The sequence below is a fragment of the Bipolaris victoriae genome, assembly GCF_000527765.1.
Source record: "Bipolaris victoriae FI3 unplaced genomic scaffold scaffold_57, whole genome shotgun sequence".
Classification (NCBI taxonomy): Eukaryota; Fungi; Ascomycota; class Dothideomycetes; order Pleosporales; family Pleosporaceae; genus Bipolaris; species Bipolaris victoriae.
The window spans coordinates 26,030-49,312 of NW_014575335.1; the positions used below are offsets into that span (position 1 = coordinate 26,030).

A 23,283-nucleotide genomic window follows, 5' to 3' on the forward strand; every position below is an offset into this window, starting at 1 on the left:
ACGTCTACCAGTTTTTTAGTATCCAACGTTCAGTTTTAGTAGGGGACTTTTACCGAGACCACCTCATGCAAACGGCCCTCTGAACTCTCTCCCTGATTGTGCTTTTCGGTACTCGTTCTTGACTGGGGTCTTTTTCTCTTTAGGAGAATGCTGTAGTGGATCCTGAGGTTCTACACGCTCTCCTTTTAGAAACTTCCTCACCCACTCGTTGCCAGGCTCCGATTTTCGGATCTCTTCACATTTTTCCTTCAACCATTTCCTGTCTAGTTCATTCATAACGGACTTTTCCAGCTCCGCCATGCGCTTAAGCATCAGAATCTCCTTCGACTCGGGGCACATCCGATGCAACCAATCATGCATTGATTCCTTGATACAGCTTTTAGCAGGGTCTTTGCCGACGAGTTCTGAGTATGACTTACGGTAGTAATTTTTGGTATGAAACAGGCAACAATTTCCCACTTATCCCTTCCGTTCTCCAGCCATCGTTCAACCAACCGATGCATTGCGTAGTCCCAAAATCTTGCAGCCTCAAACGAATCTGGTTTTCCGATATCTCGAAGCCAACCTTTCTCATTGTCGTTTTCTAGAGCTTCAGCAACCCTTTTCTTGGATAGCCAGGATTTGATGTCTTCTCGAACCTCGCGAAAGCAGTCGCCCATCATAGCCCTCGAGAACTTATCTTTGCTCCACTTATCAATCATCCCATCCCTTCGAAGTAGCCTCACCAAACAGGCTCCTATTGACTTTACCTGCTTAGGTGATGCTTTGCGAAGGTCAGCCTGCTCGATCAGCCGAAAGAGATTTTTGTGAGTAAACCGCCGTATTCGATCGGTATCAAAACCCTGAACATCCTCGCAAAGAGCTTTCAAAGACATGTTTAGGATATGGATGTGGGATTCGCTAACGTCAAGCCGTATGGTAGCCTTCCGCTGACCGCGTCGCGATTCGAAGAAGTCCGCAAATCCATATCTGTCATATAGCTTCTGCCCGTGTGTTCCAAGTGTGTTTGTCAAGTTTGTACAGACAATCTTTTCAAGGAGATCAAGTTCCTCGAGATCTACGCCTTCGTATCGTTTGCCTCGCTTTTTGTGGATCTCATCCATCGTCTTGTCGTCTTTGGCACTTTCGATTAGATGTTTACTCATCATCTCGTAACGCCAGGTGATGATGTTATCGGTATCTACTACGAACAGAGTATGATACCTCTTCTCTATCTGGATCTTGAGACTGTAGAAGAGTGGTGTTTCGAGCGACAGATCAACGTATTGCTCGATTACATCAAGATTGAGCGGACAGCCAATCGAGGAAAAACTCTGAACGCACATCAATAGTGCATTGACCACCAGTATCTCATCTGGATGCAGAGTCTTATTCAATCTTTCAATCTGTCTGTAAATCTTTACTGAGGTGTCGTCGGTCAATTGTCTGATAATTTTGTCAAGCTGCCGTTGGTTGACACACTGCTCGAACTCGCGGAGCAAAAGATCGAGGCGCCAGAAACAGTTTTGCACATTTTGCGAGACTTTGGCTTTTATCAACTGGTTCTTGGACATTTCTGACAGTGATGTGTCATTCCGAAAGATGGGCAGCTGGAGGAGGCGCTCGCTGATAACCTCTTGGACATCATCAATGTTGGGCACTAACACTTCGTTATTTGGCCCAGGGACAAGCGAAATTTTAGTCATCCCTTTGCCATCCGGGAGTTTCCGATTGATCTGAGGGACGGTGGTCACGAATAACCGAAGTTGTAGACCATCCTTTGATTGGCGCTCTGTTTGTTGGCTTGTGAGGGTTCCGATAACCGATGAGAGCGGCGAGGCATCAGCCGAGCTCTGAACTCCATCTATGACCATGAAAAACCTTGTCTCATCCTTGGGTTCATATTTAACAACGAGATTCTGCCAGATTTCGTCCATGGTATTATTTCCAACATTTTTCTTACAGGCTTTGGCTAAGAAATCTCGATAGGCACTGTCAGCTTGCGCAAGCTGCCAAATCATCGATTGAAGTCCCTGATTCAATGTTGATACATCCGTTTTATCAGACAACGATCCTTATAAATAGTGGAATGCTACGAAAGCTTTTGAGGAATATGTTGCGTCTGTCGTTCTCTTCTGGAGGTGCTCTACCACGGCTGAGGCTAAGAATGTCTTCCCGCAACCTGGTTCACCAATCACCAATATCATTGGTGGAGTGTTTTTCTCAATGTCACTCCAACTAACAAAGGCTTCATTTCTTGAAAACAGCCAGTGACCGGTATTCTCCACGCGCTCTTCGGCGATCTGAGCATGGCGGCGCCGCGCTAAGTCGAGAGTATCGAGATTTAGCGAGGAGTGGATAACAGACAGTTTCCCCTTTGCTTCCTGGTTTTCTTCCAGTCTCTTCAGACTGTTTCTGGTATCTTCGTCATATCTGAGAATGAGATCTAAGTCGGTCTTCATAGTGCGGATATCTTGTGCAGCTTTGGAAAGATCCTTCCCGATTACTGAAACTTGTATGCGGACAACATCTGATACCCGCGTCTCGAGCATGGCCAATGCTTCTGTAACACCGCTCCCATCCCCGAGTAGTAGTGTCTTTGCAAAAGCCTTCACTTTGAACTTCTTGGATTTAAATTGGACAGTCAGGGTCATAATGGCCATGAAATGCTCAAGAACACGATAGACGCTTGGCCTTAGTCGCTCATCCAGCGTAACACCTCTGTCATCTTGGTCTTCGATATAGATATTGAGTTGCCGGAGGAATACGGATACTCGCTCCAGAAGTAGAGTCAAGTCTTCGAAGATCTTCTTGTAGTCTTGCACGGCGACAATGACAAAGTTGAGGGCGTTGAAGCATTGTTCACTCGGCCCCAAGGCCATTCCTGCAAGAGGAGATATGATCTTCCCAAGTTTCTGAACGAAACTTAATGTATCATTGACAAAGTCTTTTGCTCTTGATTTCGTTGCTGGTTTCGCCTCCTTCGGATCGATCTTGCTGATAACGTCTTCGATTGACGGTTTTTTTACCTTGGCCCAGTCCAGGTTTGCCTCCTTGCTGAATTCTTGTACCACTAGCCGCCATGTCTTCTCGAGGTCATTATCGGTTGATAGAGTAAGATTCGAAGACATGATAGGCCTAGGATTCAAGTAGAGACAGTATTACTCGCAAAGACTACTGTAATGTCGAATGCTGTAAAAATAATGACAACGAATGTGTTTTGCTGTGTAGTGTGTTAGGATGTAGACTTGTGAAGAAGGAAAATCATGGCATTCTCGTACTAACGCCAGGGAAGACATATCAAGAATGCGCTTATTTATGCACTAGCCCCGCACATCAGTATTGCTTTTTCTATAGTGACCTTACATTTCGGCATGTATTCGTCGCGTGCACTTTCGTGTGAACGCTTTATAGGTCAGATCACAGATATGGAGAAGAGACTATCTTTTGCAGATGGGAATAGTCTTGCTCGTATTGAATCCCGGGATGAGATCAGCAGTGGGTGCCTTTTGTTGGCTGAGGGGATCTGAGGCGTAGCAGTCGAGCTGACTTTTAGTGGTTGTGTTAGTATGTACTACTACGTATGTGCTACCGCTCAACCTTGTGGTGCATCTTTGCAAGCTGCCTAGATCCAATGGGTACGATTGCAAGCGCTCGCTCAAGGCAGCGTCTGCATCGTCTTTACTGGAAGAAGATACAGTCTGCACGCTTTCAATCCTCTCTCCTCAGCTCGTTATTTCCTACTGCATGTCTCGAGCGGTCGACTCTGCTGTTGTTATCTTTAACGCAAGCCAATAACATAAGCGACGCCAAACATGTGACAAGGGATCTTCGCGCGCCACTGCCAATTCCAGCGAGGAATTCGGAGGTATAAAACTGACAATTAAATCCTATAGAATATGAAATGTTGGCCTGGAAACGGTGAACAGAAGTTAGTGTAAAGGTAATATCTTGTTTTTACCAAGTGGTAACCTAGCCACATCATCCTAAGCGTTTTTCCGGGCTGTATCTCAAAATTTGAAGAACAAGGGCAGGGAAAGACTGCACTACCACTTCCATTTTCTTTTGTTTGATGCTCTCCAACGAATCAGAATCAGTAACCCATACTTCCTCTCCCTACTGCTCGCTCAATCTCTTCCAACATAGCCTGCGCTCCCTGTGCGCCCCTCGGCGTTCCCCGGGGAAACTTGTATCGCCCATCCACACCACCAGGCGGATCCACAAGCTTGCCTTGCGAAGAACCAGTGAAAAACGGTATCTGGCCATCGTAGACTCGAATCGGGCTCAGCTTCTCTAGAGACCGGGAGTCGAGATCATCAAACAGTTGGCTGAGGACACGCGCGTAGGCTCTTGTGAAGCCCATGTACGGGCCCCCTCCGCGATAAGGTATGTTGGCAGGGTCCTCGGCGTCCACTACAGTAACCCACGGCTCCAAGTCCAGGTTGGGGACTTTGCCGCGAACAAAGTCTGGCGCATTCAGCAGTGAAGCCAGTACGGCTTCGTCGATGACAATGCACACATCGCGCCGGACGTCCGAGGGCCACTCTTCGTCGTCATCGTCGTCTTCATTTCTCTCCCGGCCAACAAAATCCGCGATCCACTGGTTGAAGGCCTTGCGGACTGAGGCATGGTCAGCCCCGTGTAGAAGAGCACTATCAGATATGACGGGTAGCGCAAACGTGTCGGGATCCATTTCAGCCCCGCTATCTGACGGAGTAGCGTAGTCGTGTAGCTTCTTTAAGGCGGCAGCCCACTGCGCGTCGTCGTTGTCATTGGCGTAGGCGGTGCGCACAACGACAAAGCCCCATTGGTGAGTGAGGCTTTCCATTGCGCTGCGGAACTGCGCTGAAAGACTACTGAGATCCCGGGGTTGTGGTTGCTCCGCCATTGTGAAGCTGGCCGTACTTAGTGGGTGAGAGAGGTGAGGGCGTGGAGCAATGTCAATTGTCGAAGCGGGGGCGGGGCAACTGAAAGGAGGCCTAATTAGTTATTAACCGGTGCAGACGAAATTGGTGTTCGATTCAGGGGCGACCGAGAAGGTCTCTGGCATATCTATATTATTTATCCATTTGAGTATCTATCGCCTTGGGCGTCTGTTGTGTCGAAATGAGGCAGGTCCAACTTGTAAATGAAACGCCAAGCCAATTGCAACAAAACCCACACAGAGGCTGAAGACGCAAACATGCTATAGTGACATGAGCTATTTATAATGAGCTGCATACGGCTGAACTAGGCACACAGGCATGGAAAAATGTGCTAGAATGAGTTTAGTGAGGATATAGGAGCAGTGAAGGAACAGTCTCAATAAAATTTATTATACAGGGGCTGGTCGAACCATAACTACCACTATATCAGATTCGTAGTGTCAATGGAAATTTCCCCATTGGTAAGACCAAGCGTTTCCAAACGGGTCAGATGCTGGTTGACCTGTAGTGCTCTCGCCTGATACGTTTCGTCGTTGGGATTGTTCAACGGGCTCCATGCCCGGCGCATATCCGCAATGGCACCGCGCACCCACGTACGCGTATTTGACGCCATATCTTCCAGGTGTTCTTTGAACCAAGTATCCCAGCAATCGCGTATGTTGACCCCAGCATTGGGGTGCCCAAAGTTGTATGCATCAGATGCTCGCTGGAACTCTTCTCGGAGCACTCTGTTGATGCCCCTGAGCTTAGGTCGGACATATGGATGGTTCAGATAGTTAAACACAGCAATTGCCTGATTGCGTCAGTATGTTGATCACTCGTGATGGTCAGTCATACTCACATCTCGAATCGACTGTAGTGCTTCCCGAGGCTCGGAGTTGGCAAGCATTACCAGCCAGCTGCCATCACTGATGGGGTCCAAGTATCTCCAGATCTACAGCACCACGGTCAGTCTAAATGCCACCCATCAACACCGAAAACTCGGCTACATACCCTGGCTTTCATTCCATTCAGATTGGTCCGAAGCAAGACGAAGTTCACCGTGTTCAGCTCACTACCCAGAGCGTCCATGATACGCTCACTGGGAACTGGACTCATGAATCCGCCAGGCATGGATGGACCGCCCGATATGGGGTTATTAAATCCGTTGATGAAGAACTCGCAAGGGACTTTGCACCTCCTGTCGCCCGGTGCATCGGTGAAAAACAGAGCCATTGTCTGTATCTCAATGATGTGTTCAGCTGTGCGAGGTCAAGGGTCAGCCATTACGACCATGTAGAAGAAACTACAATCTATAGCATGCAAGAGAGAGTCATCGTCGACTTACTGGCATAGTACTCGCCATCTGGCAGCTGGGAAACTCGGAGATTAGTCATGGAGCAGTGTTCCTCGTACATGTGTGTCAGGGCATTGTCGTAGATGGGATTATTGGAAGGCCATTGGCCAGCGCTAGTCCACGGCCTCTTCCTCCACTTGATTTTCTTGCCGTTGGGATTCGCCGAGTCTACACACTCAAACTCAACGTCCATGTTATCGCGCTTCTCGAGAGCGCCGTGATGTTCTGCAGGAGATGTGTCGAGGAGGGTGTCTCGCGCCTTCACAGACCCGAACCCCATGCCACGCCTATCTGAGGTGCCAGGAGCATCTTCATCAAACGAGTCGAAGCAGAGCCCATCGACTCCGCACATCTCGGCGTTGCAGATGACGACGGTAACTTGTGTCCGCCGAATCAGGGCGTCAGTGACATCAAGCTGGCAAGCGAAGCGCTCTGCAGTGATCTCTGGGCCCTCAAGATCAAAAGCAGGATAGCGAGACTTGTCAGTAAGGAATGACTTCATAGGTACTGTCTGCAATCCTTGATGCTTGGTTTTGATGAAGTCGTCCCAAGCACTGCCATAAGCCTTGCTCATATCGGTCGACGTCTGGTATATGGCCGCGAGGATTAGCATCAACAGCTTGAGGGCTCTTTCAGCATTGGTCATGCCATTACCGCCAATGGGAGTTTGCTGCCGAGTGAGAAGGTGGGATTTGTCTTCGTCGCTGATGAGGCCTCGTTCCACGAGATAACGTCGTTGGAGAGACCCCGTTCCCCGAGGACAAGTTGGACTCTTGACCCAAGCCTCCATGGCATCGCGATACTTTTGTATCTCATCTGACGGACGCGTCTCGGTTTCGTAGTTATCCGCGTCGCAGCAGTACGCTCGGGCACCACTGGTCTTACAACCGTCACCCCAAGCGTCCATGGCCACTCGTGTTTTGCCTTCAGGGCAGTTGGGATAGCATCGGGCTCCCGCGGAACCCCATCCGAGCGACTTTTCCCATTTACAGTTGCTCCATTTGCGGTTGTTCGTCTTGGTGTCGCAGCAGTACTTACGTTCCTGAACCTGCCAGGTACTTGCTTCCCAGCCCGCAGAACGCATATTGCAAATGGCACCACCACTGCCTGTTGCTGAGACGACTAGTTCTGTCGGCCATGCTGAGCCAGCAAACGTACACTTGCCCAGATCGCACATTGGCGCATCGGACCACTCACAACCCTCATAGAGCTCCATGGAGCGTAGTGGTTTCTTATCTGAATCCGAAGTGGTGCAGCAGGCGGCCTGGTAGCCCGAGTCACAGTAATTTGAGTTGGATCCGACTTCCTGAGTGCCATCCGGACATTTCGAATCACATTTACCGCCGCGTTTGGGAAGTGTGTACCAACCGCACGTTGGAAGCTTCTCGGACGACGGGCAACAGAGGCGGTGGATACCCGCACCGTCACACCCCGAGTTGTCAAACATATATTCATCGGTACGGGCATGCTCATCGCTGCGCTTCATTATTTGCCAGCCCGAGGGACAGCCCCCATCCATGCAGTTTGTCCATTTGCACTGGGGATGCGGAATCTTAACTTCCTTTTCAGGACCTTCCGTACTCGGAAGAAGAAGGATCTTGCGATTTGCCGCCGCCGCCAGAGCTTTCGTGTACTTTGCGTCCTTGGTGTCGTGACTGATGGCCCATACCATAACGCCGCCCAGGCAGCGCTTGCGGGCGAACTTGGCTTTCATCTTGAACGTGTCCGCATCGTCGTACGTCAGCCACTGGTCGTCCCAGTGAAGCATCTTCACAGTCTCCTTCTCCCATGATTTGGGCACAAGGCTCTTTTTCTTAACGATATCGTCGATCTCAGAGTTGAGCAAGATACCGGCCTCGTTACTGCAAGGACCTTTCTTGGCACCCGATGCGAATTGGCACTGAGCTTCAGTGCAGCTTGGGTCTTTGAGCGTGTAAGCTCGCGCGTAGAATGCAAGGCCCAAAACTACCATGTTTGGATCCACTTTGTTCCTCCAAAGGAGATCAAGAGCGGCATCGATCTCGGTAATATTTGTATGAGGGTTGAGATATTCGCCGGTCCACTTGTTGCCTGAATCAGACGTTAGAAGAGATCATATCAAGTAGAATCAAGATTCGAACCTTTATCCCACGTGCCGTGCAAATCATATGACATGATGTTGAAGAAGTCAACTGATTTCTTGAGCTTGACGAGGTCGAAGTGTTGGAGATACCAGAAGGATGCTGGGAGCGTGATAGATAGCCCGCCGCGGCCTGCTGTCTGCCGAAGCTCTTTGGATAAGTTTTGCATGAATTTAGGAAAGTTTGCAAAGTCTTCGGATCTGCCACTGCGATCCGGAGCTTCGGGGTATTCCCAATCAAGATCAACACCGTCCATGTCGTACTTGTTTAGAAAGGCAATCAGAGACTTGATGAACTTTTTCTGATTCTCTTCCGACCGTGCAATGTCTGAGAAGACAGTCGCAGTAGGACCTGGATCGTTAAATGTCCAGCCGCCAATGGCGATGTATATGCGGAGTGTGGGGTCATCTTTCTTGAGCGCTGTCAAGCGCTTGTAAAGTGGTATGTCCTCAGGTGTCGCGGGAAGAACTTCAAATGTCTGGGGATCAATCGTCGCAAAGGCAAAGTTGATGATTGAGTAGACGCCACGAGGAATCTGCTCAGGAAAGAAGGCATTGCATGGCCTTCGAGCACCCCATCCTTCGTAGTAGCCAACCACCCTGTTGAGGGTGCCGTCTTCATCACAGGTCTCTCGTTTGACTTTCTTGTTGCCACACTAGAAGTATGATAGTGAGCTTGATGCTTTGACGTAAGTAGGTCAGTTTCAGTAGTTACTTACAAAGTCTTTCGTGGTTCCGCAAAACCCCTAAGAGAGATGTTGTCAGTAGTTATACACACACCTAGCACAAAGAACCTTATATGCCGAAACACACTTACAAACTTTGAACAGCACACGTTTAGAGGACAAGTAGATCTCTTGGCCCATTGTGAACCGAATCCGGGATCACAGTCGGACTTGCGCTCGCAGCCAGAGACACAGACGTCCGATGCACAAAAGTCTGGGCCAAAACCACAATGGCCGAATTTGGAGCTGATTTGGATAGTTAGCTATTACTCATATATTTGAGTTGAAAAGTAGCGTTGTCAGATTCTCGCATTGAGCAGTGTTTAAGCTGTCAGAAAACCCGCATAGAAAATGTGACTTACCAGCATCCAACTTCACAAAGGCTAGATGCACTACACGTTTGGGCGCAGGACAAAGGTAGGGATGTTAAGAGGAAACTAAGAAGACAGAAAAGAATGTACGTAGTCGAAGCCATGACTACAGCAGTAATCTCACAAAAGAGAGATGTATCTTCTCCTGGCTGCAGAGGAGGATGCCAAAGAAATAAAGAAGAAGTTTGAGCTAAGAAGCCTCAGCCTATTGATATGTTCAGAAGCCAATAGATCCACCTCAACAAAGCACTTGGCAGCAAGCCTTGAGCCTAGACAACTAGCCCGAGTAAGTTCTAGAGTTAACACGGGTGGTAGAGTGTAAGGCGTTCTTCCAATTAATTGGAAAGTTACACAACACTGGAAAAGTTGATTGAAGCTGTTGGTTTCTCCTGATGACTGCAGAACTCCGGCCGGAGATGGGCCTGGAGTTGAGTGGCATCGTCAATATCGCACTAATCATACTCATGGGAGAAATGAGTTAATTCCCAAGACTCCACGAGGGAGGGAAATGACAGCACTTGGCAGTGAGAAAGATATCTAAATGTGGATTTCCAATCCTTCTTCTAGCCAAGAGAGGGCAATGAGGGTTCAATTTGGGAGGCCTTACAGTGGCGGGCTTCACATTGACTGTTGATAAGGCTGTGAAAACCCCTGTCGGGTCTGCTTAACCGTGTATAAGGCGTTCCAATCTAACGGCGCGTGATGGTCGTCCTGCAGGGACGCTTCGCTTAGTGTGGAGGCCATGTTCGCAGGATGTAGATGGCGGCCCGAAAACCATACGACCCGTGATCATCCCGCAAATGGCGGGACCCTGATTGTCGTTAACAGCTTGCCTAAAGCAGTATGATGGCCGTCCAGGGACCCGGATAAACCGCAGCATCTAGCTCAATTTGTAACAACTATAGTTCGCATCAATCTGCCGCACACGCCAGAAATAGAGGTGGCCTGACGCAGGTACCATGTTTTGGGGGGTCTACCATATTGTACCTGCATTTGATCTAATTTTGCTTAGGTGTAGGCTCCCGTCGGGGCTTACTTGGCGGATGTAGTAGGCTGTTTATCCTAACCAATCGATGGACCACTCGTTACATGACGGACGGTTTTTGGAAGTGTTCATTGAATTGTAGAGCTTACAGCAAATGCGCTACCCCTTCTCGTTTGACTACCCTTAATGCCACGATCTGCTGTTGCACGCCGGCGAACACCAAGTTGTCTATTCCTTCCTTCTTCCAAGCTCTCCTTCAACTTGTCTATCTTCGAGCATGGCGCCTCACTTTAGGCTGCCGTTCGTTTTCAACACCCTCTTTACCATCTTTCTTCTACCATCACTGGTAGCTCTCGTTTTTGGCCATGGAATCGATCATGCCGAGGCCCACCGCCAGATGAAAACCATCAGACAAACAGATGCAGATGGTGTTCATGCCCCAGTAAATGGGACGACTAAACCCCGTCTGGGTAACTCGACTTCGGGCGATGCCGCTGATCTTGTTGCCGCTGCTCTAGACGCTCTTGCAGTACGCAACAGGTTGCGCCTAGACAACCCGAGGTTCAACAGTTATGAAGTCTTGCCAGCCGATATCCCGAGCGCGAACAAACCCACAGATGACAACACCGTCCCCTCTATATTGGATTTTGTTGACGTCGCATCTAACAGCACTTTGAGAAAAAGAGCGCTCAACTCCACGGGTCCTATTAGCGAAGAAGCCAACCCGGACGGTGGTTACAAATACAGCGTACCAGCAGAGCTTGTAGAAGCTGCTCGTATCCTCGCTGAGTCGACGCCGCAGCATGTTTCGACCGGCAACCAAAGCGACGTCGCCTCGAAGATCAAGGCTAAGTATGCTCTAAAAGTCAACGATACCAATGCGATGCCTGCCTCCTTTGCCATGACGGAAATGTCATCCATACTTCCCGTTGCTTCTAATGAGACAATCCCTCTTGGCTCCAGTGGTCTGAAGAAGCGAGCGTCCAAGTATTGGATGGCCAACATGCAGCAACTAGGCTCTAGTCCCTTCGCACCCAGTGGCTACAAGGTAACTATTCGTGCACTCACCACCTTTGGTCTTGCGTTGACAGGATGGAATACAGGTTTGGAGAGACGTGCGCGCCTACGGTGCAAAAGGTTTGTTTTCAGCTTTCTGTTCCCGGGAACTTGCAATTCAATTATCGCTAATACTGAGCGCTTTTTAGGTGATGGAGTCACTGACGACACGGGTAAGTCCAAGCCATCATCAAAGTATCATTGTGCATTCGTGCTAACTCCTTTGTTCATCAGCTGCCATCAATCGCGCCATCTCTGATGGCAATAGATGTGGTGCCAACTGTGGCTCGAGCACTATTCACCCGGCTGTCGTCTTCTTCCCCGCAGGAACATACCTCGTCAGCAGTTCAATCATTCAGTATTACAACACGCAGCTACTGGGCGATGTATGTCCCAAGCAATCGTTCCGCGACAGGCCATTTTGACTAACATGCGCCTTCTAGCCAATCGATGTTCCGACTATCTTGGCTGCTTCTAGTTTTGTTGGCCTCGGTGTGATTACCTCCAACCAGTACATTGGCCCGGGCCCTACTGATGAATGGTAAGTGCTAAACTAAATTCTGAGTTGACGCCGTTCTCTGACTTTCGTCCATTGCAGGTATGTTAATCAGAACAACTTCCTGCGAAGTGTGAAGAATTTCAAGATGGATATCACACAAACACGCTGGGACGCGTACGTATGTGCGATCCACTGGCAAGTTGCTCAGGGTACTTCCCTGGAAAACATTGAGTTTCACATGTCTTTTGATGAGAAAACTACACAGCAGGTGAGTTGTTCGGAAGGCTTGAGATACGCATCGTCACTGTAATCATGTATCGCTGACACCCTACGCAGGGCATATATATGGAAAACGGTAGCGGAGGTTTCATGAGTGATCTTACCTTCGTCGGCGGGAATTTCGGGTGAGTGACATTCATACTTATGTTGCACTTTTGACTTACGCATCGAACAATCAGCGCCTACTTTGGAAACCAGCAATTTACAACAAGCCATTTGGTATTTGTCAACTGTAAAACCGCCGTGCAAGTACACTGGGACTGGGCGTGGACGATGCAAGACTTTGTTATTGAGTCATGCAAAACAGGTATTGTGATTGTAGGAGGTGTAAGTACCAGCCTCTTCGATCCTTAAACAACTCCGATGCTGATTTTGACGTAATTAAGGCTGGTGGTGTCGGAAGCACAGGTCAAGGTGTGGGGTCTCTTGTCCTCGTCGACGCCATCATCGCCAACACCCCTACCGGGATTGTCACCACGCTTTTCAAGGAGAACTCTACGTCCCTTCTTCTTCAAAATGTAGGTTTCTTCAACACGAAGACCGCGGTATACGAAGAATCTGCAAAGAAAGATCTTCTGGCTGGCGGCAATGAAGTAAAAGTTGAGTCTTGGGGATTCGGTATGCTCAACACGCCCGATGGATCAACTTTTGTCAACGGGCAGAAGATCCCCGCCGTCAAGCGACCATCGATGCTCCTTAGCCCAGACATGGCATATGCTGGCCCCAATCTGTACACAAGAAGGAGGCCAAAGTACCTCGACCTCAGCTCCACCCAAGTGCTCAACGTGAAAGCTCTCGGAGCCAAAGGTGACGGCAAGACGGACGACACGAACACTCTGAATGGCATCTTGGACTTGGGTGCCAGAACGTCGTCTGTAGTGTATATTCCGTTTGGAGTTTACATCGTTAAAGACACCCTCAAGATCCCGACTGGTTCGCGAATCGTCGGCCAAGCATGGGCACAGATTATGGGAACAGGAGCAAACTTTGAGGATGCTTCGAAGCCCAGGCCTGTAGTCATGGTCGGATATAGAGGCGAGGTAGGCAGCGTCGAAATCCAGGACATGCTTTTCACTGTTTCAGGACCCACGACAGGCGCTGTAGTAGTGGAATGGAACACACGCGAGTCCAGCCAGGGCTCAGCTGGTTTATGGGGTGAGTGTTGCTAATGCTGTCTAAGTTATTCTTCTGAGCTAACGTGGATTTCAGATTCGCATATCCGTGTTGGAGGAGCAATAGGATCAAAGCTGCAGAAAAACGACTGCCCCAAGCTGACCGGCACTATCAACAAGAAGTGCATCGCGGCTTCCATGCTCCTGCACCTGACGCCTCAGTCATCCGCATACGTAGAAAACTCGTGGATCTGGACGGCTGACCACGACTTGGATATCGTTTCGCAGGACCAAATCGACATTTATGTCGCCCGGGGTGTCCTGGTCGAGTCTCAGGGCCCGACATGGCTCTACGGCACAACTTCCGAGCACAACGTCCTGTACCAATACCAATTCTCCAACGCCAAGAACGTTTTGATGGCTATGATTCAAACAGAATCCCCGTACTTCCAGGATGTTCCCAAAGCTCCAGCCCCATTCCAGCTTGGTGGCTTCAGTAACGATCCTTCGTTCTACGACTGCTCTAGTAGCTCATCCAAGTGTGCCGTATCATGGGGCGTACGTATCATTGACTCTGAGCAGATACATGTCTTAGGTGCTGGTATGTATTTCGCAAAAACTACTTATTATATGATTCGCAAGACTAATCTTACTTCAACTAGGTCTTTACAGTTGGTTCTCGAGGTATTCACAAGACTGTCTCAAGACAGAAGATTGCCAAGATCGCGTCTTTGAGATTGACCAGAGCACCAACGTTTGGATCTACAATCTCTGCACCAAGGCTGTTCGCGAAATGGTCACTCCCGTCAAGAGCAAGGCTACCATGGCAAAAGACAATCAGAACGGATTTCTCTCTTCCATCCTTGCCTGGGTGCGCAACGGTACCATCGGAGAGCGCAATTTTCCTGGCTTCACCCTCTACAATGCAACGCAAGACGAGGATATCCTCGATGGTCTTTCTGAGGGATGCAAGACGGCATTGACAGGAATCATCAAGTGCGACTACTACACTACGCGCTTCCGCGAGCTCCGATACCGAGGCGCGTTGGAAAGCAAAAACTTGACGGACTCAGTCTGCGACCAGGGCTGCGGCCGATCGCTTAAAGCTTGGTTCGACACTGTGACTCTAGCCTGCTCGGGAGCCAAGGTGAACGACGCCATCCCTAATCGCTCTGGTGGCATCGTTTGGGCAGGTTGGAACGAGACATGCCAGATAGACTCTAGCTCGAAACAATACTGCGGAGGTAAGTCGTCTCTGCACTCATGTCCTACCATACATCATGGTCTAACTTTCTGGTTCTAGATGTCATGAATAATTTCAAGACGGTATACGACATCAAGGAAATGCCGCGAAATGAGCTGTGTTCAAACTGTCACGTAGAGAGGCTACGCATGATGCAGTCAAATGCCTACTCGACCTACGACGAAGATTGGAAAAAGGACTTAGAGTACGTCTACTCGACCTGTGGCCTAAGTGGTCCCACTACAGTTCCCCCGCCTCTCGTTGGTCTTGAGCCTGAGACACCCGGTCTCTGCATATCGGATCAGTTCTACACAGCTAAATCAGGAGACACATGCGACTCGATTGCGCTCGCGAACAGCGTCGCATCGGCAGCGCTCAAAATGGCGAACTCGAAGCTATACGGATGCAACGACATAAAAGCAGGCGAGAAACTCTGTCTCCCTCTGACGTGTCCTAAACTATACACCCTGCAAAAGGACGACTCGTGCGTTTCCATCGAGATGGCCCAGAACCTGACGCTTGGAGATATCAGACGCTATAACCCGTGGCTGAACCTCGACTGTCCAAACCTCCACGTCGCAACGCCTGTGTTGGGAAGTGTGCTCTGTCTGGGGGCGCAGGGTGCCAATGTCACCACAACCGCCACGCTCCCCACCGGCCCTACGGCGGCACCCGCACCGGGCGACGGGTACACAGATGCTCCCGTCGATCCTCCCAAGGGTTCGACTGTTGCTGAGGGTACTACACTGCGTTGCGGACGATGGTTCGTGGTTGCCGATGCGGCGCAGACATGCACGAGCATGTGTGTTCAAAATGGCATCACCTCAGAGCTCTTTTTGGCGGCCAATCCATCCCTCAAAGCAGCAGATTGCTCGGCCTCGCTCAAGATGGGCAAGGCGTATTGTGTCGGACCCATCTGGCAATGGCAATCTGATCCTATTACGAGTATGCCGGAGCTGACATCGACTGCTGCGCCGCAACAGACTCGATCCACTAGTCGTAGTTAATGTGCTTCGCTATAGCAGATATGTCCATCACCTCCACAAGAAATATGGCATCGCCAAAACTGGTCTTGTGAAGATTTCTGGCAACCAGCCAACGACAAGCAGTAAGCGTTTTCACGACGTCTGCAAAGTACTATTGGTCGGCGTGTTATCTTTCTTTGTCGATAAGATGTATCCATACTCTGCAAATCTTATTCATTACTTTTGTATCTCGGTTTCGTAGCAACCGCCCGTTCGGTGCATCAAACCATCTCCACGCTGGCCGGGCCCGCGACAATGCGCTACTTTCCATCATTCTACTTGCGTCTCTGTGATCTCCAGCCTTCAGCTTAAGATTTGCGCTTTCGTTTTAACTAAAGGTGCTAGTATAAGTATAACGTGTCTCTCTATCACTGTCAAGTTCCATACTACGTACCTTCGCACATGGCGAGCTTCCGGCCAACCGGCATCACGTGCTTGCTACCAAACGAAGAACACCGCTTTGCTCCCAGGGCCCGCATATCTTCGTCATACATCCTCTATCGTCCGTCGCTCTGAGAAAGGGCTCTGTTTACTTAGGTCTTGGAATGGTTGATCTACATCTTATAAGATATTGCACTGCATTCTCGACCCGTATATAGGCCTCTGTGTGTACCATGACGCATGGAAAGGAGTATTATTTTAAACCTAGCGCCTTGGATCACGTGTAGAGCCGTATCAGCAACAGCACTTCTCTCTGCGCAATGGTTTTAGTGCCAGACGTCACCTCAACGAACAACATATGACGTCGTTTCTAACACTCTTGTCTACAGGAGATATCCCCATCATGTCCAAAAGCCACCTATATCAACATATAGGGCATTCATTGCTAGATCTTCATCTTGAAAGCAACCGTACCTATATCCAACTTTCCAGATTAAGCTTTTGCCAATTTCGCTTAAGCTTCAGCTTGTCGTTGTCACTGGCCTTGGTTGATTGGACGTGGCATCCAGCGGGCTGCCTCCTTGTGTTGTGAATGGCTGATCCACCCATCTAGTCTCCTAGTCATCATGTTTGCTGGTATGCCATCTTTACTGCTGCGTCAACCGTCCCTGATTGTGCACTCAGCCACGATCCACGGCGTCACCGCCAGGCCACGCGTCTTTTCCGTCTGTGTCGTGAGAGCTAGACTGGTTGCTGCAAGGGAGACTTTTGGTGCACGACGCGTACATTGGTAACAGGTAAGCAGTGATTGGTCGAGCTTATTTGTGGTCGGCGATGGGGCACGAACATAAACCTCTAATACTGCGATGAGTTGGAAGGCAGCGCGATATCGTTACAGTTTCGTTTGGCTCAGTGTTCAATGCCGGCCAAGATGAGGTGCTCTAGCATGAACTTATTCTTCCCATATATTCTAGGTGAGCCAAAAAAACATTAATTTAAATGGCTATGAAGCTAGAACAAGCACTCATACCTGATTTCTCGAACAGCCCTTTCAAGCCTTGCTGTAGCCTCAGATGCATCCACTTCGCAAGACCAACCTGGATACGCAACCTTCATCCAGTCCACTTCGCATGGTAACCTCACATTTTCCCTGAGTGCTGTGAACAGTACTGGCGATACCTACATACACCTTTCTGGACCCACAACATACCAATGGATCAGTGTTGGCACAGGCTCGAAGATGGCTGGCAGCGTGATGCTGATTGTGTACAGGAATGAGTCTGCAAACGGTAGGTCCCCATGTTTACACCTTACCTCGCCTTCTCAAAAACATACTCACACTGGAAAGGGATAACACTCTCAACGCGCCTGGCCAGCGGAGAGAGTCAGCCTGATTACAGTTCCCAAATCGACTGCAAACTCCTATCTGGAACAGTAGACAAGGATGCCCAGTCCAGTACCATGAAAGAGCGCAGCTCATCTTCTTCATCCTCATCATCCGACTTCTTCTCCACAAACATCCATTGTACCAACCTCCAATCCCTCGGCCAACACGACGGCACCCTCTCCTTCACAAACCAGCAGCAAAACTTCATCTACGCCCTGGGTCCTTCAGCGTCCTCTTCTAACTCGCTCTCGAGCAACTCCCCCTCGGCAAACCTCCGACAGCACAGCTCAACCGGCAAGTTCTGGGTCGACATGGTCAATGCAACGTCTGTCTCGTCGACAAGCACCAACGGCAGCCAGGTGGGCGTGCCAAGCGGCGCAGCGCTGCTGACTGCCCAGAATACAGGAACATGTGGGGGCAGTGACGCCATGAGCGCTGTGCATGCAGCATTCATGCTTCTTGCGTTCGTCATCGTGTTCCCGCTTGGCGCCGTCCTGCTTCGCTGGACCAAGAACGGAGTTAGGGCGCACTGGATTGTGCAGAGCGCAGGTTTAGTGCTCACGATAGTCGGGGGAGGCCTTGGTATCGCTCTTAGTGAGCAGAATGATGATGTAAGTTGCTTTGTCTCCGATCTCTCTTTACAATCTCCTAGAACATGTGTACTGACTGGTTAGCAATCATCCTACTCGAGCGCCCACCAGATCCTTGGTCTTATCGTCTTTGGTCTCGTCTTTGTCCAGTGGGCTCTCGGCATGTGGCATCACTTGCATTACAAGAGATACCAGCGGCCTACGGTATTCGCAAAGATCCATCGTGTTGTCGGCCCGGTCATCTTGATCATAGGGTTTGTGAACGGGTTCCTCGGAAACAATCTCAGTGGTAATGATGACCACAACAAGTGGCTGGGTGCTGTTGTCGGTGTTGTTGCATTGCTTATAATAGGGTTACTAGGATGGAAGGAGTTGAAAAGGAGGAAGATGGAAAAGAGGGGAGAGGCATTTAATATGAGGCCTACTATCCGAAGGAGTGATGAGGCTGATGACTTCGAGGATGCCAAAGAATAATTTCTTGGGCTGGTGAGGACTGATGGTAAAAGTGGTATTGATTGAGTCAGCATGGATTTTGTTTGTCGCATTTTCTCTTTCATAGTTCAACCGTACTTCACATATAATACTTGATAATAGAAATTCGATGCATTCCAGTTGGCGCAATAATCTTTCATAGTCTGCCTCGCGCCTACAACTCCAACCTACCTTGAGCGCTGCACTAAGAATACATCAGCCTAAACCTCCAAAACTGGCTAAAACTGTTATTCTTCATGGTTTAGAGGATACTCTTTATAGATAAGTAAGACTCGGAAGTAATATACGTAGTACTGTAAGCTCTAGGCCTTGCCTATCCATATGCCCTATGGGAGGCTTTAGATAGGAGGTAAAATCTGAACATATTCATATACAACTTTCAAGAACCGTCTTTGAAACAACCATTTTCATCTCGTTAGTTGCAAAAAAAGAGTCCTAGACACACGTGCCGACCCAGTCCAAATACCAAGCTTGCTCATTAGCAGCTAAAAACCGCAAGTGTGTTTGCTCTCATGGAGCTGCTCCCTGTCCTTTTCTGTAATGCCGAAAGCTATCAAATTTTTCGCTATCAGGATAGATGTTTGAGTTGATGTAGATGGCCTGGGTTGGAGCTTCGGTCATCACACCTACGGGGACATGCTGGCTGGTTGATGCTAGAGTCAAAAGGATGTTAGTAGCTGATGTCGAATCCGTATGAATAGCAGAAAAAGCTTATATTAACTGCATTTTGGCGAGTTGGAAAACATCGGGATCGCTATTCGACGCGAATTTACGATTCATGATCCACTACATCATGTCGTCCGGTCTCTCACAGTGTAGGTCATTCTTAAAAGCCTCATATTAACGGTTGATGATTGGTTTGACGATATCCCTTGCTCTTCATTTTCTCTCCTTTAGTTTCTGATTCCAGCAAGACGTGGAGCGAAAATAAATCGAAGCCAAGGGTAGATCTTCTTGATCGCAATAATTGCGTCGATAGCATCTGTAGTGTAATTGACAGCCTGGTCAATATATTCTGACGTCTGACATATCTCTTGGCCTAAAAATAGGCGTCCAGATACCTGGGTGATGACTCTGGTAACAATATGATATACTGGTACCCTTGTCCAATCTTTACATAGGGGTATGGGAGTATCGACGCCAATATTAATTTCGCATTTGACAGTATCATTCAAGCGCCGTAAACGATCAATAATGACTCGACGCAATAAGATATCCACACCTACCGTGTGATGGCGTGAAGTCAGCCCTGATAGAATGGATCATATCTGGATCATCAGTTCTGTTCCCTGTGTACTTGTATTATAGCAACCACTTGGTTTCAAAATGCTACAGGTTAAGAATAGTGTCTCACAAACCCGTGCAACAGCTATGTGAAGCTAATGCATTCGTCCGGCAGTTTCACGACCCCAGGTAGCAATTTGTTTGGTAGAACGACAAAGTCTTCATTCTCTGGCGACATAATTCGGTATACGCATTCCTTGAACTATTAACTTGCCAATAAGAACACATATTTTCTATTTATAAGGTTTACGCTGCCTGGTATCCATCGCGATAGACTGGCCTTACAGACCTCAGGAGGACTTGGCGCTTGCTGGAATTGACGTGTGTACTCTTCACTTTTGGAAACATTTTCACTATGACGAGGTAATCAATCTTTGAAAAGAGGCGCAATGCTACCAAGAACAAAAAAGAAAATCCAACAGTTTGTAATACGTGGGATGATTCCGTGCAGGATAAAGACTCCATGTTGGGTGACTTTGAAGAAATTGCTTATCTTGCGCTATCAGTGAACACAGGGTTGAAAATAAACTTCATTCACTACAGCGATCCTTTGTAGATCCAGGATACGGATGGACGAGTTGCTGAACATCCAAAACTTAATGTATTGCATAGTTTGTGAGAACCCATACTTGAGAAAGGGTATGGATAGATGGAAGTCGAGAGGTTCCGTGGATTACCGTAGATGTCTACTAGACTAAGCAAAGCCCCATCTCACTCTTTCAACGCTTGGTTGCTTAGAGCCTCCTTATTTGCGTTTTTGCAATGCCTTTCGGTGTTGTTGCATCGCAGTTGATGGCGTGGCTTACTGTGCTGCATGGCATAACTGATGTATGTGGGTCCGCTAGCAAGGGGATGATACAGGCTAGGGTAGAGAGTAACCGCTGTACTCAATAGAATAGAAGCTATACTGTAAGCGTCGTATCTTTTGTTGAACATAATCCGAAGAAGGTCCTGATCTTCATTTTAGCGTCTCCACCGTACAAAACTTATGCCCTGTACCGCAGTAAGGTGACATAAACGATTTTTATTTCTATACAAGTGTACTATAAGGGTCACTAAGAGTATAGTAAGAGCCGTATAACGGGAGCAGGGATAGAAACAAGGATAAAAGCATAGATGTCTTCTAGGGTACTCCGAGATCCTAGTCTTCTTCTTATACAATCGATTAGATATGAGCATTGTAGTAAGAGGAATAACAATCAGCGTATACTTATACTCCCTTTGGAATACTATACAGCAAAGATTCGAGCTAACGAAATGTACCTATGTATATAAGTACTAGCGGCAGTGGGAACGACCCTTCCCGCCTAATGGGGGACTTTTCCCCAGATTGTATACCAACCTTCGTCCTTGACAGTCCATTCCCTGCTGCCTATATAGCTAATTACTATATCGTAAGCATATTTAACTCTGAACATGATACAGCGTGACTCTATCGACAACATACAAGATGGAATCGTCAAATTCTTCAAACTGTTTTCACATCCTAAACTTTTCACCACAGCTTAGTCTCAGTAAAAGGTTGCAACCGTTACTGGCGGTGCATCCAGCATCGACTTCCCTGCTGCTGGGTATTTGATCAAACAAAACTGGGCTGTTGCAATTGTAGATTATAATGCAGAAGGCGGACGAAATACTGCGCAGGAACTCGGAGAGAAAGTATGTTTCGCACAAGCCGATGTCTCGAGTTACGATCAACTTGCCAGCTCTTTTGTATTAACCTGAATAAAGCACACACGTATTGATTTCGTGTTTATCAACGCTGTTAGTATTTATGTAATGGGTGGGCCGAATCCGGCCTAGCGCGCAGCTACTCGCGCCGCCCACTTAACCAAAAGGTTGGCACAAGTCAACAAGCTTATCTTGTTGTCGTGGTAGCTAGATATATATACTTGGGATCAGCGCGCGCTGCGCTAATCGCTACTTAGTAACTTATCATTAAGGGCGTAGCCCATCACAATGTATTGTTTAATCAATGATAAATCTATTTATATTTTGCAGGGCTATGCAAACTCGAACGATCGCGTTTTGCCAACATCTATACACTTAGATGGGGCGCCCGTAAAACCCGATACATCAGTAATTGATATATGTCTGGTTGGATTCATTTACTCAACCTACTCGGCGCTGCAGTATTTTTGCAACACTGACAAAATTGGAAGATTCATAGCAACCAGTAGCATGGCGGGTTTATATCCAATAAGATGGATGCCATTCCATAGTACTCCAAAGCATCAAGCAAGTGATACAGTTTTCTGCACAAACGTAAGCTCTAATCAGGTAAAGATAGTTTGGATGACTAGGTCATTGGGTCAAAAACACGAGAAGAGTTGGGAGCCAATCTCAGTAAATTGTGTCTGCCCTGGTAGGTATATCTTAGAAGACCAAAGCCGTCAATATATGTAAGCTTGAAAAACATCCTTTTGCAGTATAACGCGTCTCTGCAGTTAAAATAAGAGTAGAAACTCTATTCTACAGCTTGAGCTCGTGCTCATGACGTTTTTGATCGCATTTCCTGAATACAAATCCTGGGTTCTCCCATTCTGGTAGCGCGTTCTGGCATTGGATCCAGTCCACCTGCAACTCGATAAAGGGCGGTCCATTAGCAATCGAACTTGGTGCCTGTGGTCCATATAAGAAGAATGCGTTTAGGAACCCGGGCACCGTCATGCCTAGATGCGTCTTAACTCCATTCTTCCATTTGTCTTGAATTTTGACGCCGTCTCTGCTATAGATATTCATCTTGAAAAGGCTACCCGTAAGTTTATCATAGCCCGTTGCTACGACCACTACATCTAACTCGCAGAGCTTACTAGTATTCTAGTTTCCCGTAACAATGCCCTCGGCGGTGAACTCTTAGATAGGCGTCTCCTTAAGGTCAATCGAGGTGACAATGGGTCGATCCATAGATTCATAGTAGTCTTGTTCCAGACTAGGTCGCTTTGCACCGAGCTAGTATAGCTATTTTTCCAGGGCCAGAATCTCTCTTTTAACGGGATCCTTAATTCGTTGCCTTACCTTTTACACCTAAAAGTTATATGTATTAGCGTTTACGGCCTTATTCGTCGCGAAATCTCAGAAATTATAGGATAAGAAGACAAAAACACCTCACTACTAAAACTATTTACAAATGCATTGTCGCTCTTCAGTCGTATCTTTCTAATTGCTTTAACTCTTGTTATAAGGATATCCGTCCTCTATATTATATTTTGCGAAGCTAAGAATGGCACTATAGTAGCTTTTTATATTATTAGAGTCATTAATAGATAGTTATAGTCTTCTTATTTATAGGGAAGCACGTCGAAGAGGTACAGATAAAGACTAAAAGTTCGCAGTTCTCCTTAGCTAGTTCCTATATAATTTACAGTCTAGACGCTCTTTACCTAATAATACTAATCTTCTTACCTTACGAGTTAAAGTCTTCAGGCTAAGAGGCCGGATGGATCAACTAGCCTTTAAAGTTAGACTTTCCCGGCCAGTCCGGAATGTATAGGT

The 23,283-nt window shown here is 48.0% G+C and overlaps 9 protein-coding genes across 9 annotated transcripts; 3 read left to right on the forward strand and 6 right to left on the reverse strand.

The window, feature by feature from the left end:
- Nucleotides 1-63: 63 nt before the first annotated feature.
- Nucleotides 64-3,110, reverse strand: COCVIDRAFT_17119 (hypothetical protein; the record flags this gene model as incomplete). The annotated part of the gene is made up of 3 exons (XM_014699769.1): nucleotides 64-404; nucleotides 566-1,988; nucleotides 2,130-3,110. The coding sequence occupies 3 exons, from the start codon at nucleotides 3,108-3,110 to the stop codon at nucleotides 64-66; spliced, it is 2,745 nt and encodes a 914-aa protein (XP_014555255.1).
- A 962-nt stretch (nucleotides 3,111-4,072) lies between these two features.
- On the reverse strand, nucleotides 4,073-4,867 carry COCVIDRAFT_17120 (hypothetical protein; the record flags this gene model as incomplete). The annotated part of the gene is made up of 1 exon (XM_014699770.1): nucleotides 4,073-4,867. One exon carries the CDS (start codon nucleotides 4,865-4,867, stop codon nucleotides 4,073-4,075), a length of 795 nt encoding a protein of 264 aa, XP_014555256.1.
- Nucleotides 4,868-5,325: 458 nt separating this feature from the next.
- Nucleotides 5,326-5,975, reverse strand: COCVIDRAFT_102787 (hypothetical protein; the record flags this gene model as incomplete). The annotated part of the gene is made up of 3 exons (XM_014699794.1): nucleotides 5,326-5,697; nucleotides 5,746-5,838; nucleotides 5,898-5,975. The coding sequence occupies 3 exons, from the start codon at nucleotides 5,973-5,975 to the stop codon at nucleotides 5,326-5,328; spliced, it is 543 nt and encodes a 180-aa protein (XP_014555280.1).
- Nucleotides 5,976-6,196: 221 nt separating this feature from the next.
- COCVIDRAFT_102809 (hypothetical protein) lies at nucleotides 6,197-6,886 on the reverse strand (the record flags this gene model as incomplete). The annotated part of the gene is made up of 2 exons (XM_014699795.1): nucleotides 6,197-6,747; nucleotides 6,796-6,886. The coding sequence occupies 2 exons, from the start codon at nucleotides 6,884-6,886 to the stop codon at nucleotides 6,197-6,199; spliced, it is 642 nt and encodes a 213-aa protein (XP_014555281.1).
- A 78-nt stretch (nucleotides 6,887-6,964) lies between these two features.
- Nucleotides 6,965-9,263, reverse strand: COCVIDRAFT_66275 (glycoside hydrolase family 18 protein; the record flags this gene model as incomplete). The annotated part of the gene is made up of 4 exons (XM_014699796.1): nucleotides 6,965-8,310; nucleotides 8,361-9,015; nucleotides 9,079-9,105; nucleotides 9,177-9,263. Coding segments are annotated over 4 exons (2,115 nt in total), but the record flags the coding sequence as incomplete, so codon positions are not given.
- A 1,574-nt stretch (nucleotides 9,264-10,837) lies between these two features.
- On the forward strand, nucleotides 10,838-15,636 carry COCVIDRAFT_102830 (carbohydrate-binding module family 50 protein; the record flags this gene model as incomplete). The annotated part of the gene is made up of 12 exons (XM_014699797.1): nucleotides 10,838-11,488; nucleotides 11,544-11,577; nucleotides 11,646-11,669; nucleotides 11,731-11,882; nucleotides 11,940-12,037; nucleotides 12,095-12,263; nucleotides 12,332-12,399; nucleotides 12,454-12,601; nucleotides 12,661-13,429; nucleotides 13,484-13,987; nucleotides 14,049-14,630; nucleotides 14,690-15,636. The coding sequence occupies 12 exons, from the start codon at nucleotides 10,838-10,840 to the stop codon at nucleotides 15,634-15,636; spliced, it is 4,146 nt and encodes a 1,381-aa protein (XP_014555283.1).
- A 1,330-nt stretch (nucleotides 15,637-16,966) lies between these two features.
- COCVIDRAFT_38924 (hypothetical protein) lies at nucleotides 16,967-18,486 on the forward strand (the record flags this gene model as incomplete). The annotated part of the gene is made up of 4 exons (XM_014699798.1): nucleotides 16,967-17,009; nucleotides 17,082-17,324; nucleotides 17,384-18,033; nucleotides 18,097-18,486. 4 exons carry the CDS (start codon nucleotides 16,967-16,969, stop codon nucleotides 18,484-18,486), a joined length of 1,326 nt encoding a protein of 441 aa, XP_014555284.1.
- Nucleotides 18,487-19,397: 911 nt separating this feature from the next.
- COCVIDRAFT_102810 (hypothetical protein) lies at nucleotides 19,398-19,803 on the reverse strand (the record flags this gene model as incomplete). Its single annotated transcript, XM_014699799.1, has 2 exons — nucleotides 19,398-19,702; nucleotides 19,731-19,803. Coding segments are annotated over 2 exons (378 nt in total), but the record flags the coding sequence as incomplete, so codon positions are not given.
- Nucleotides 19,804-21,053: 1,250 nt separating this feature from the next.
- Nucleotides 21,054-21,513, forward strand: COCVIDRAFT_17124 (hypothetical protein; the record flags this gene model as incomplete). Its single annotated transcript, XM_014699771.1, has 2 exons — nucleotides 21,054-21,182; nucleotides 21,310-21,513. The coding sequence occupies 2 exons, from the start codon at nucleotides 21,054-21,056 to the stop codon at nucleotides 21,511-21,513; spliced, it is 333 nt and encodes a 110-aa protein (XP_014555257.1).
- Between the last annotated feature and the right edge of the window lie 1,770 nt (nucleotides 21,514-23,283).